Source organism: Chaetodon trifascialis, chromosome 9 (genome assembly GCF_039877785.1).
Source record: "Chaetodon trifascialis isolate fChaTrf1 chromosome 9, fChaTrf1.hap1, whole genome shotgun sequence".
NCBI classification, from domain to species: domain Eukaryota; kingdom Metazoa; phylum Chordata; class Actinopteri; order Chaetodontiformes; family Chaetodontidae; genus Chaetodon; species Chaetodon trifascialis.
In genome coordinates, this window is record NC_092064.1 from 26,285,887 (window position 1) to 26,299,460 (window position 13,574).

General features: G+C 44.9%; 1 protein-coding gene across 5 annotated transcripts in view; it reads left to right on the plus strand.

Moving 5' to 3' along the window:
- The window catches only part of nectin1b (nectin cell adhesion molecule 1b), a 134,825-nt gene that overhangs the window by 96,976 nt on the left and 24,275 nt on the right, over positions 1-13,574 (plus strand). For 4 of the 5 annotated variants that reach the window (XM_070969654.1, XM_070969657.1, XM_070969656.1 and 1 more), the window contains exon 6: positions 8,908-9,055. In XM_070969654.1, coding sequence (XP_070825755.1) covers positions 8,908-9,055 — 148 coding nt within the window. Of the gene's footprint in view, positions 1-8,907; positions 9,056-10,480; positions 10,547-13,574 lie in introns of all 5 variants that reach the window. The other variant, XM_070969659.1, reaches the window with a different exon arrangement.

Below are 13,574 nucleotides of genomic sequence, written 5' to 3' on the forward strand. Positions count from 1 at the left end.
GCCAACAACTCCTCTACCAGCACTATAAAGGACGAGCAATGACGAAGTATTCTTCATCAGCAGACGTTATTAGAATATGATCTTCATCAGGACATTCTCAGTCATTATTTGACTTTTGACATTGGGCCTCAGATTTGCACAGTAATTGATAGGTGCGTCCAAAAAGCGAATAATAACCCATTAAAAGCTAAAGAGAGCAGCTGATCACAGATACCCAGAGACAAAGGTTCAACGGAGGCGAAATACAAAATCAAAATGTCAGACAAGAGTGACTGAGGTGCTTTACAAACGAACACTGAAGAGTGAATTCATATTCCTGTGCTTAAATCCAGCAGCCTGTCCGTGGATATGAAAGAATCAATGGTAATTTTCCAGAGAGAACACAAACAGTCCAACCCAGGAATATAAATTTGTTGTATATCTCCTGCTCAACCCCGTCGAGGTGATTTGAATATGAGTGTGTGCAGTTTTCAGGAGATGACACGCACGCTTAGCGGCGGGGCGGCAGAAGTGGTCGGCCTTTGGGATGGGATCTGCAGACTCGCCAGCCCAAGTGTTGCTAATAGAAAACCTGCTCTTGAACATATCCAGACTGACTGGGCCTGTGATTCTGTCAGCTTTAACCAGGCGAAGGAAATTACAGCCGTGACCTCACGCTGCTCGCCACAGAGAGACACCGAGAAGTAATTTTGCTTATGCTGAGAAGAAAGTGGGAGAGGGAGGACGAGGGTGCGGGTCTGTGTAAGCAATGCGGCTCCTCCAGGTTAAAGGCGGGAACGGCCGTTAAATTAACATTCAGCACACGGAGGGGCTCAGCTGGGGCATGAAAGGCCTCGAGTGGACGCCCTGTCACCAACGCCGCATGGTTAGCTCGTTTCCTGCAGCCAAAGCTCGCCTCCAGATTAGTGATGATGCACGAGCGCGGGAGCTTCAGCGCACCTCAAATCTCCTGCACCCAGAAAAGCTGCAGCCTGTTGGACCATCCATTGGCTGTGACTCTGCTATATGTTTATTTTTTTTCTAATTAAAGCGTCGGAGCAGAATGGATGGAAAGTTTTGCAGCTTTTAAAGTAAGCTATTACTTCCTGACAGCAGCTACCGGCTTCCTGAAGTTAATAAAAGAGTGCAATTCACTTCCTGGAGCGATGTTGCGGTTTATTCCCCCATTAGGAGCCAGTGGTCCACCCATTCCAATCATTCTTTAATTAGAACTGTTGTTATTTAGGCTGTCACGGGAGGTAATACCTCATGACAGCATCAGCTTGGCAGCCTGCAGTCTGATATTCATTGACAGGGGCTTTGGTGCGGCTTGTCGCCTCTTCATCTACCCCACCGGACTCATCGCTGCGCCAGACGCTTGCAGCTGATGTGGAGATCTCCGGCTCGGCGTGCTGACGTTGAGTGTCGTCTGTTTAAGCGTGGAAACACGCTAAGTGTTTTTTTTTTTTTTTTTATTACTGGAGGCTCGTGATTACTTCCCCAGATTGCCGTAACGTACCATTGGGTCGCAAAATGTTTACACAGGAATGGAAGAGGCTATAAAGTAAAACAGGATGGCTCAGCAGGCGTTTATTCATCCATGCGGTGGCATCTACCCATTAGCCGAGATTCAGTCCTTCACTGCAAGAGGCTGTCTGAAAAAATGGAAAAAAATGTAAACAAAACAAAAAAACAAACAGAAAAATACTCCTCTGAAGCTCAGCTGTTACGACAGTTACGGTCAGCGGGCTTGGTTTCATCTTCATAAACACATCCCATGTGTTAACATTTTGTGTTAAATGAAGTGCTGCCCTCTGTGGAGTGATGCAGACCAGCAATCACCAACCATTACGATCCCCCTGCACCCGCCGCCTCCGGCCGCCATCTCCGCTTTGACACATCGGCCTGAGAGGTGGTGCAGAAACAGACCATCAGTGTGAATCTAGGTGAAATAGGATGCGGACCTCTCCAGAGGGTAAACTACTGTGGAAAAGAGGATAACATCAGGAACCCCGACTCCCAGAGGAGACAGCTCTGGAAACATTGAACTTTAACAAGATTACCAACTCAGGGAGGGGTGGGAGAAGGAGATGAAGCAGCATGTGCCGCTTGGAGTTGGCAGCATGAAATACAGATTTATGAACTCCATTAAACCACATTTCTTTCTCTTTATTGGGGCCTGCAGCATTTACCCAATGTGGAAAAAGACTGAAAAAAAATCTCCTCCAGATAAATTACTAACAGCCTGGGCATTTACTTCCACATAAGGTAGCTGTACAGCTCATGAATAGAGAGATAAAAGCAACCAGACACCTCGACCGTTTCACTCTGCTGGTCGACTGCGAGCCGAGGTAGAAAACCAGTCGCTGTGGTATTTGGAACAGGTGGCCGTCTCAGACTGGCATTGGTGGTGTGGAGCTGGCGTGGGTTAGTAGCCAGACTCTCAATCTGTCCACTTGAAAACTCCCCAGTATTGCTGGAAAGTATTACGGCCCCTGTGGAGGAGATAGCAATTACAATTTCTGATGGGAGAGAGGGAGAGCGCCAGGAGCCACATCCATTCTTGGAATACGATCAGACTTATGACTGGAACATTTTTACAAAGCGCCACTACACAAATGTCCTCTTAATATCATCAGTGTGGTTCCTTATAGTTTCAGGCTTTCTATACGTTTCCTTTAAACTGTCTTTTTGTCGGACTGCCAGGGGTGGCTGTACGTTTAAAGACATCATTAAGCTGTGAATTGTCCTGCCTGTGCCAGTGTTTTACGAAACACACCAGGCCTCAGCAGGTACATGGCAGCGATCTGCTGAGAAAAACCTGCTTCCGTTTAAATCCAGCATTGCTGCATTCTGTGACAGATTGGATTTGGAGTGGGCAAAGCCCGCTCCAGCTGGAGACTGCTCACCCTTTGGCCTCTCACCTGAACTCTTCCTGCTCTGGTATGTGTGACTAACATGTTCTATGGGAGACTGGTAACACTAGAGCCCACATGTTTTGGCTATTGAATACAGCTGGCGCTTGAGATTACACTGTTTTCATGCATTTGGACGGTCCAGAAGCTGTGTCACTGTTCACATTTATTCAAAAAATCCCACAGGCAGCAGTGAGGAAGTAATCAATTTGCAGGCTTCAGCTGATCAGTTGCTTTTGCTCCACATAAATGTTGCCAGATCTCCTCTTAGTAGTAACCACCTCCTGCTGGGAGAACGCATAGAAATCTGTAGGCTCTGCCTGTGGAATGAATAAGTAATAATCACATGCAAAATCACTTATTCACTCTGTCCCCCGAATCCTGCGAGACCTCTGGCGGATGCACGTATGAACCCTGCAGCACACAGAACAACCTGCCGGGTAGAAGTTGGACTCAGCCAATGATGCCTCCTTGATGGATTGTCAGGGAAATTTGATTCGCCGCGGGCTACCAGCGGACATAAACCTAATGCCACAAAGCCCATCAAAGCCGCCGGAGGAGTGCGCGCAGGCCTGTGACTACGCCGTGTTTGGATGTACTGCACAGCAGAGAAAAACAACAATAGCTCATACATCTGGCGCAGCTCAATGAACACCGGGGAGCAGATGTGACACGAATGAAGATTGCAGCCACCTCGGAGGGAGCTGCAGCCACAAAAAGCCAAGGTCAAGTCTGTCAGCTCAAATGTACCACAGTGGTGGACTGACGGCTCAGAGAGCGCTGCTGCATGGATGGGTGCATTACACTTATTGAAAATCAATAGCAATCTTTCAATGGCAGCGACAAGACATATTTGAACAACAGCCTTTACTCAATAGAGTTTGGTCAGATTTTATGCAGGTTTTTCCACTGGTGAAGAGTCAAAGGAGGTCAAAAGGTTTTATATTTCACAGGTACTTTATGGCCTTATGTTCTGTGTCTTGATTTTGGTGACACTTTTATGATGTGTCCTGCTTTAAATGGTCCTGCATACTGGAGCGATCTACACAATGCTCTCTGTGGCTTTTTTTAACCTTTGTGTCGACCTCTTATTAGTGTTGAAAGGAGGCAGATCCTTTGCTTGACAAATGATCGATATCTTTGATGCTAATAGTATGAAATTACTCATGATTTTTTTTAGCCTTTTTAGCCTGTTTTTGCCTTTATAACCTGCAGATTGGCCTCCAGTGTGGCTCATCTTATCAGCCTCAATAGACAAAAGTTTCCAGAGTGAAACTCTGATAAGCCCATGTATGCTAACAACCCGGCACCAAACAACAGACAAACTGCTAGCAACTAATCAGCAGCTAGAGCTGGATATTTTCCTCTGGAGATGGTGGGAATCAAAATGCCGACATGGGACAATAACGTTGCTCTTTATCTGCTAGCTGTGAAAGTGGTCAATTTGAAGCATGTTAACAGCTTTCTAAGGATGTCAGGAATGTTTGTTTTCAGGTAGTTTGCTGGTCAAAATCAATAAATGCAGCTTTCAGAAGCAATACCACAACGTATGGTTGCTGTATTACAGTGAAAGTCCTGCATTTGGAGGTTTACTTAAATAAAACACACAAGTAGGCTTTTATCAGCAAACGCACCAAAATATCAAAAGGTGCCAAGTTTTGCCTTATTCCCTCTGAAATGTCGGAGTAAATATAGTTGAAATAGAAATACTACAGCAAAGTACAAGCACAGCAAAACTGTACTTAAGCACCACGCCATCACCTACAGGACATATTCAATACAGGACATAAACAATACACAGCATATTCAAAACAAGCTGCAGTCGCTGCTTTTGTGAACAGAAAAAAAAAGCCTAATTCCCCGAGAGGTGGAGGAGCTCTTCTGGAAAAAACACACTCACCAAACAATTAGCTGTATTGTATGTAAAATCAATATATACAGTATAGCTTCTGCATCTCATTATATGAATGTGATTGCTTTAACCACTTAATATGGTTTGCACCTTGCTGTGCCCATATGTTCTTCTTCTGCCGAGCACACGTGTTGATCACGTTGGGGGAAGGCCAGTCACACAATAACAAACGAATAAATAAAACTGCACCTTTGCACATATGTGTATGTAAATAGTCCGTCATGAATAGAGCAACATACTGTTTAGTTGTGGCCATCGTGTGTGTAAATACTGCCCATTCAAGCCAGAGTGAGGTAGTCTGTTATAATCTGTAGCAGAGCAGTGCATCCCAATAATTACAATTAATTAATTACAGGAAGTGCAATAAAGGGATTTTTGACAGTCATCTCTTTGGTGGTATTCAGCTAAGCCTTGCCGTCACATACGGCCCGGGTCAGTTCTGACACAGCCTCTCTTAGCAAGCGAATTTTGAGCCTCAGCTCTGTTTAGAATGCATAAATAGACTACCTGACATTAATAAATGGTCCATTAATCCTTAATTAGTGTTTCAAAGAGCAGGGAGAGTGCCATTGCAAACTAGCCTTTTGCATTCAAAGCAGTGGTGGAAATGTGTGAATGTGGCGGGAACGCTGGCGGTTCTCGTGACCGAGTCAAGGTCGTCCATGGAGAACATGCACAGACATAACACGTCCGATCTCACAGCTTCAGAATAAAATGCACTTCAATAGAACAGCTTCAGTGTACAAACATTTGTGGCACATATACAGAAGTATATTCTAAAATATTTAGATTTTTGTTTATTTTGGGTCACATTAAGAAAAGTCGCCACATTTCAGGCCGGAGGAGCGACATCTGAGGTGTTTTTACCGCCGTCGAATGTCAAAAGAGGTCAAATTTGACCTGAGCAGTATGAAAGGATGAATTTGAGCACCCACAGGCAAAAACAGAAATCGTTTGCTGTGCTGCAAACAGCTCGCTGTTCGTTTTCCTTCCCCGTGTTTTATGACGATGCTGAAGGTGAAGCTAACGACGGTGCTGGGTCTGCCACTCGCAGCCAAGAACTGCTGCGTACAGTAACTCAGTCCCTGTGCTTATTACTGCTGGCAATCCACTGTTTATTCTGCAACAAGGACAAAGCCCTCTTCATGTAGCACTGCCTGTTGTGTGCAGCACGGGGGGATTTCCAAACGATGACTCTCACAGGGCCGAGTCACAGGCGTCGGAGAGTAGTAGCACAGCAGAAATCTGAGTCTGTGTTAAAGATTAGAGCCACAGTGCAGAGCGCAAACCAAGGTCAGGCACAAATATTTGTCAGTGACTCATTTGCCTGTCATGCTTGCCAGATCGCTTAATTTTCCCTCAACTCTCGTGACATCTGGGCACTCGAACTCCAGATTCCACGCTTCACATTCCTCGATAGCTCCTGTCCTTGACCGGTTTCGGCAGGAGCTCGGGTTCACTCCATCAAAGAGGTGCTTTTTGAAAAATAGTTTCTTTTATTAAACTCTGGGTTTATTTATGCCATCAACAATCTGTGTGTTGTGGGCTGAGATGTGATGTTAGGAACTTTAACCTTTATTTCCTCTGCAGTCCTGCCACTGTGTTCCCGATTTCTCAGCGATTCATGTCCTTGAAAACACATTCCCTGCAGTAATTGAGTCATCCCGCACTGGTTATCTGGTACAGTTACATTATCCTGGACTAATTGAATCTGAAGGTGTGTTGCTGGCTGCGTGTAGTGTAGAAGGGCTTGACTTGTTCTTGCTTTTGTGATAAAATTAGCCCAGCTCAGCGTTATCGCGCAGTGTTTGGAGTAACGGCCTCGCAAATCGTTTTGCTGCGATCCACGACAGTAACAGTCCGCATGCTTGTTCAAAACATGCAAAGACAAGTGTGAAGATTGTGGTGATTAAGATGCTTTAATGCAAAACTTGTGTACTGAAAATGAAAGCTTGAATTTGTGATGATTGTCCAGCTAAGGAAGACGCAGACAAAGCGCTCAGACTGGTTCGCTCTACCTTCATGTGTTTGGAGGTGACACTGTAAATCCTGAGCGCTGAGTGCCCAAGGCTCCACAACAGGGAAAATGCATTCTGATCCAGTCCACTCCTCTGTGTTTGTGTGTTAGTGTTATACAACAGACTATTGTGTCTGGCATTTGCATTAGAGCCATGAAATTCAGCCCGCTGGCTTCTGCTATGTAGCACGATGAGACAACAGTAGGAGCTCTCGCTTATCTGTTGCCATGCCGCAGTACGATCACATTTACGCCCCGTCTTCAAAGCCGCTCCGCAGACTTCATGTTGAAATGCATCACAAGCAGGCGGTGTATGTGGTCACAAGGAAACCTATTTACTTGCTTTTGGTGTGTTGACATGACGTGACTTTCAAGTACCAGACGACAGAAAATTAGAGCAGCAGCAACAACCACAGCGTGACACGGTAATCTGATGGGCACGAATGTCGACTCTGACGCGGCGGGTGTCGGCTACAAGGTGGGCTAACGTGTCTGCTATTGTGTGGCCTTATGTGAAGTAGTCCTCTGTGTATCCATCATTATGGGCACTGAGTCAAGCAAGCAGGCAGGGGCTGTTGAGAAGACGGCCCCTGGGAGCGAGGCCTTGTCCTGTCACTACCGGGAGGGACGGGCGGATAATAATGGAGACATCATGAGGGCAGGAGATAGGGTTTCCTTTTCAAAGAGTAAGATGGTGAGAATTTGCAGTATCCCATCACAACAGACTCACAGCTATTGATTGGTCCCTGGCCCGTCTTAAAAAGGACAGCCTTAACTGCTCTTGTTGAAGAAAACAGATGCCAGAGCTGTTTGCCTTCAGAAAAAAGCCCCATTATGAGTGATGACGGTCCTATTTTAGTAATACCTGATATTAGGTGGGAGACAGAGAAAGAGGTTCACATGGGACCTGAAGCAATTTAGCTTTTTATCTGCGCGACAACAGACGAATTCCATTTTGATGTATTCCGATCTCATACAGGATGCTTCACTGTTGATATCAGACGTAAAAGCATAAAATCGGCGGCTCTTATGCAAAGAAAAGACAACGATTTCAAAGAACGGCCCGTTTCTTGCAAAGTATCGAGCTGAAACAATTATATTCAGGCATCAAACAGTATTTATTTTCCAATATTTCCTCCAGCTTCAGATGTGCTCTGGTCACAGATTGCTTTTGACAGTCACTTCGAAAGCTCTCAAAGACACTTCCAGAGATTGGCTCTCAGAGACTCTTCCAAAAATTAAGTTTAGGAGATGATCGCAGCCCTGTGCAGTGTCTTGAATTTCACTTTTCCTCTGCAATTCCTGCTCCTTCTTAAAGTTAATAGCCTCCTCTTTATCAACAGAAGGAGTAACAGAGGGTGACGTCAACAATCAACAGCGTTCGCTGACTCAGACCGTCGTGTCAGTCGTAGACTAAGTTTTCCATATTTTGCTCAGAATTAGGTAAATAGTTTTACTTTGGAAACCACCCTCGTTCTTCCTCTGAAATGCTTAAAATACTTTTGCATTCATTACCCCCTGCTGGCAAGGACTTTGAAATATAATAGCTTTTCTGTGCTCTTAAGAGTGCATTTGGGTTCACTGTCGAATCCAAGCCAATTTAGGCTCCTTTGAACAGTTGATGGAGTACACATTAGAAATGCGGCAGCAGCTGCTGAGTGACCACAGTAGTGCGGTATTCATGCAGTGCCAGGTCGAGCAGGACAATGGTCTCATCTTAAAAATATGTCTCCGAAAAAAGTGTTTGTGTGTGTGTTTTATGACAGAAAACCTCAAGCCAGACGAATGCCGTGTCGAATGGCTTGTAAAGATTTTCCTTTAACAATAGTCTATTGTTTTTCTCTCATTTTTGGATGCGTTGCTGCTTTCGCTGTGAAATATTGTGAACCTGTTGTTGAAGCATGTCCAGGATTTTTGTGATTTATTGTAAATGGTTTTCCTGTCCTGGACGTGGAGAACCTCATTTAGATGTGACATCAGTGTCTTTTTTTTGGCCTCACTGCTGTTTTTCAAGTTCAACCCAGCAGCATCAATTACTCAAAGAGCACCTGTCCTGACACTGTTATTTCTGCTCTCGTCTACAGAGAAGCCACTGCCGCAGGGTCCCCCAGGTGGTGTTATCGGGATACTTGGAGGCGTCGTCGCCATTGGGCTCATCATCGGCGTGGCTGTTACTGTTTTCATGGTCCATCGGCGGCAGCAGAAGACCCGCACTGAGACAGATAATGACCTGTGAGTACCGAGCCTCTGCCAGAGAATATTGCAGGGGGCTGGGCAGGTGGGAAGATTAGGTTTGTGCACTCTTGTCAGCCCACAGGAGAGAAACACTTTTAAAAGGACAAAACACTCTTTTTTTACCGAGTTAATGTGTTCAGAGACAGAAGAACACACTGAGAGCATGTCAGTGCATCCTTGTCCTTCATCGTGAGAGCTGATCATCTTCTTTCCCGCAGGTCACTTTTTGAAAAATAATCAAATCGCATCCAGATTTAAAAGCAACTTTATCTTTGTTTACAATTGCCGATAGAATCGATGATTATCATTAAAGCGCCAGCTATTAAGTGGTTGCTTGATTGTAGTGTGGCCTACAGTGAGCCCTTTTCCATTAAAACACTACGCTTTTAATTAGGACTGATTGCAGGAGCGTGTGCTGCTGCAACTGGGAAAGTTTCACAGCTGAAGTGGTCGCTCAAGGCTGAACCATGCAAATACTTGTAGATGATTTAAATTGAAAAATTACAGCTCAGAATGTGCTTTAGAGTAAATAAGACATCTTCTATTGCATTAATCAAGGCGGACAGGCTGCTGTTAAAGACAGATTTACGGATCATGTATCTGACTACTTACTTCCGCCTCTACTCCTATGGCCAACCACCAGGGGCCACGACAGCTCAGAGCATTGCCAGCTGCTTCCTGCACACAGAGGGGAAGGCAGAAATTGCAAATGATGCAGATGAGGAAACCGCAATCAGCAGAGCTGTGAAAATCTAAAATATTTTCTAGTGCTATTCTGAAGGTGACTGAACTGAAGGATGTTATCGCTCATTAAGAAGCAAACAAGCATTCAGGTTGAATCCTGCTAACTGCCTTTGTCTCAAACACCTGGCCATGACAGATAGCTCAATGGTTGCCAGGGTTTCCATGAAGCTCTTAGCTATACTGGATATAAAGGATGCACAGCGCATCCCTGTGGGAATGCTGCTGCTGCTGCTGTGTGTAGGGGCTGGCTATCTTCCTCCCTGGGAATATTACCAAAACAACTGAGGTTGGGGGTGTGCAGAATCTGGCTGAGGGTGCACATGAGCCTTTAATCAACTCACATGATGAGATTATAATGCTTATTTTAGAGGTCTCCCCTCCAGAATCATGTAATTGATTTGATATTCAAAGCAGCGATGCTAACATCAAGCATCGACGAGATACCAGGTTTTTGGCCTCCGCTCCTCTCGGGGCTCCGCGGATCCGCCGCTGAGCCCGCGGAGACCCCGAATCCACACTGCTTCCACCTCTCAAGAATGCTTTTTAAGACAAATGAAGCACACAGGCTCTCACCTCTCCCATTGCTTTCTGTCTCTTTCTCCCCTCCTGCTAATCTGTCTTTCTTTCTCACTCTGATGCCAAAGTAACTGCTCTCTGTTTCCCACTCCCCTCCCTCAGCATTGCTGTTGCTGCTGTTGCTGATAGTTGTGTGACACAGGCTCCAGAGAAGCCAGAGTCCCCCACAAGGAAAGTAGAGGCACCTGACCCCAGTCTATCCCCCACTGAACCCTGCCCTCCTGGATCCTCTATTCTGTTGCCTGCATGTAATGGTGGCCTGCAAGTGACATACTTGAGCACACCATTGTGAGCGATGAAAGCAGCGAGCGTTAATCGACATCATTCACACCGGACTGGACGTCTGAAAGACCTTGAATTTAAGGAATTCCTATTTGTCTCTTGAGAGCGCTCAACAAATTGAGACATTTGAAGATAAATTCAAACATCTCTATTTGGTGCATGACCAAAAGAAAAAAAGATTGCAATGCAGTTTGGTAAACAACTATGAATGAAAATTGAGCTTGCTGAAAACAGTGCCAAGATAAATCAAAGTTAATTAAAAGTCTCACGATAAAATATCCAGCTCTGCTTTATCAGATCCGAGGAGCCTGGACAGACTTTTAGACGAGATTGAACACGCATATCAAATTGTTAATCGGAGGGAAATCTGTAAGCTTACGGAGGCTTTGTTTTACATAAGCTACGACTCACTGATAATGTCTTTGCTAACAGACCACATTGTGCAGCCTCTCTCCTCCACCTCTTGCTCTTTCCCCTCTTTTTATGTGCATGATTGTCGTCAACTATGCATGACAAGAGTTCTGGTCGTGTCAGTGCTGTGTAACTGTTGTCACTGTTTCCTGCTTGTAGCTCGGCATGTGTCGCTTAATTCAAATGTGATTCGAAGCTTTTAATTGTCCAGATGAATATTTGTGTCCGTTCTCCTGTGGCTTGTCATCACACATGTTCAGTGTCTTATGAAGAAATTGTTTACTTTCTTTGAAATGTCTCACTATGTGAATGCAGACACGTTGTGAGAGAATGTTTATGGGGTTTATTTTAATGTAGAGAAGCACTGCGAGAGATTCATAGTTTTATATGAGTGTCTGATGTCGGGGTAAAGGGGAAGCATTTAGCCAGACTGTTTAATTCTGCATGTTGATGAGCCGTTAATCAAGCCTGGGCATTTGATAACATGCCTGACTGCACCGCCAGTCACGCCTCTGTTTGCCCTCACAAAGCAGCACATGATGTGACTCAAAATTGGTCAATCCTAATAAATCACTGGTCCTTTAGAGGCTGCACTGGCACAATAGTCAACTGATTATCAAAATAGATGGGCATTGTCAAAAGCGATGTTCTCAGAATAATGTGTTCATCGCTCTGTCTTCCGCCCGAGCGTGATGTATGACCTCCAAAATGTCGAAAAGCACCGCCAATCGCGGCGCCGCTCCCCTGCAAAACGAATTCACCCGCTAGTGCTCCTGACGTGCAGCTGGTGTTGACACAGTTGCAAATACTCGCTGGTATAAATCACTTTGATGCCAACTTCCTGGCCACGTTTACCACGACGTCTGAGAGGAATCACATGCAGAATGGAAAAGGATGATGAATTATGAGCTGGATGTCACTGTCACCAAACAGCTTCAACACTTTCTGTTTCTCAAGCGTAGGTACACTTTTTTCCACCTGAGAGGCTGGAAATAGTTTTCCACGACTGAAATGTAGCACCATTGTGATTTCCGAGGACACTTGAAATTATTGATAAATTCCACAGTGAAGTCAAAGTGAAAAAAATGGATGTCGCAGCCATAAAAACCTTCTTCAGTGGTACAATTTGAACGATGACACAGGGAGAAGTGATTGGTACAGATATGATTTGTTCTTGTGTACCCTTTGATCTACAAACCGGCCACCAGTGCTTTCCACCATCGCTCTGTGGAGACCTTTAAAATGTGATAATTCATTGTTGGACACCTTCTAGCTTTAAGCTGTAACCAAAGTAGGACTGTCTGTCTTGTCTTTTCTGAGTCTTTCAACATGGACTGTCACTGTACCGGGTGTGAATTCGAATCATTCACTGTTGTTGTTTATGAGTAAAAAATGGTGCTTGGTTTCTCTGTACAGAATGCTATACATGCAGTGCAACTGTCTATAACAGTCACCTTTATTTTCATGTTTCTTTGTTTTGTATAGCAGTGTATGTAATCTAGCATCCATGCTTAAGGTGTTGAAAAAGGTTTGGAAACTGGCCGTGTGTGTGTGTATAATTGTAAAGTTAAATGTTCAAAGAAGCAAAAGCCCTCCTCCAACAACAGAAATAGTTTTTGATAAACTTGTCAAAGAACAAAAACAGTTTGTTTCATTCGTGTTTTCTTCTTTCTTCTTTTCTGAGCTCGGCAGAGTAATTGTTGTCCGCCTTTTGAAAAGATCGGACCGAGACAAAGCATGAAAGTAATTGCCTCCGAAAGATCAAATCACATTTATCCCGTCTGGCAATTAAAAGTATCATTAGCATTTAAATTGCCAAATAAGATTGTGATCAACAGAAATCAATGAGAGCAGCGAGGATCAGCTCAAACACTTCACGTTGTTTTCCGTGAGCGTGGCAGTGGTCACACGGCGCCTCTTTGAATCCAAACGCTTGTGGGGATGCGACGCCTCACTTTCCCTCACGTGCAGCTGATGAGTGTTTTCTGTCTGTCACACTGAGCGGCGTCTTAATTCTGATTATCTGCCGCTCAAAAACGGATCCAGTGTCGTGAAAATTTCTAATGGAAAGGTCACTTTTTTGTGAGTGCATTGTAAAAGTCATTTTCTCTGCTGTAAATCTTCCCTCACAGATTACTCTCCTCAGTTAAAGGATTAGTTATGTTTTCTCCTCGCTATCCCCCTTAAATCTCCCCTTAAGCTGCCCTGAGCCTTTTGTAGCCAACAGAGTGAGGAGGAGCGAGGTCTTCAAGGTGGATGTCTGAGTAGGAAACAGTGCAAACTTGGATGTAGCTCATGGTTCCCTGCCTAGTGCTTTCTGCTCCCCACGGGCTCGTGGTGCTTGTCAGCTTTCATTAGTGTCTCACAAAGCCAACGCCCACATGCTGCCTGCATCGCATTCAGCTCGGAGGAACTCTGCGCGTAATCCCGCAGCTGAGATGCACACGAGGTGGTCAAGCTGAGACGAGCATCATCCTGCTGCATCTGATTAATGACAGATCGA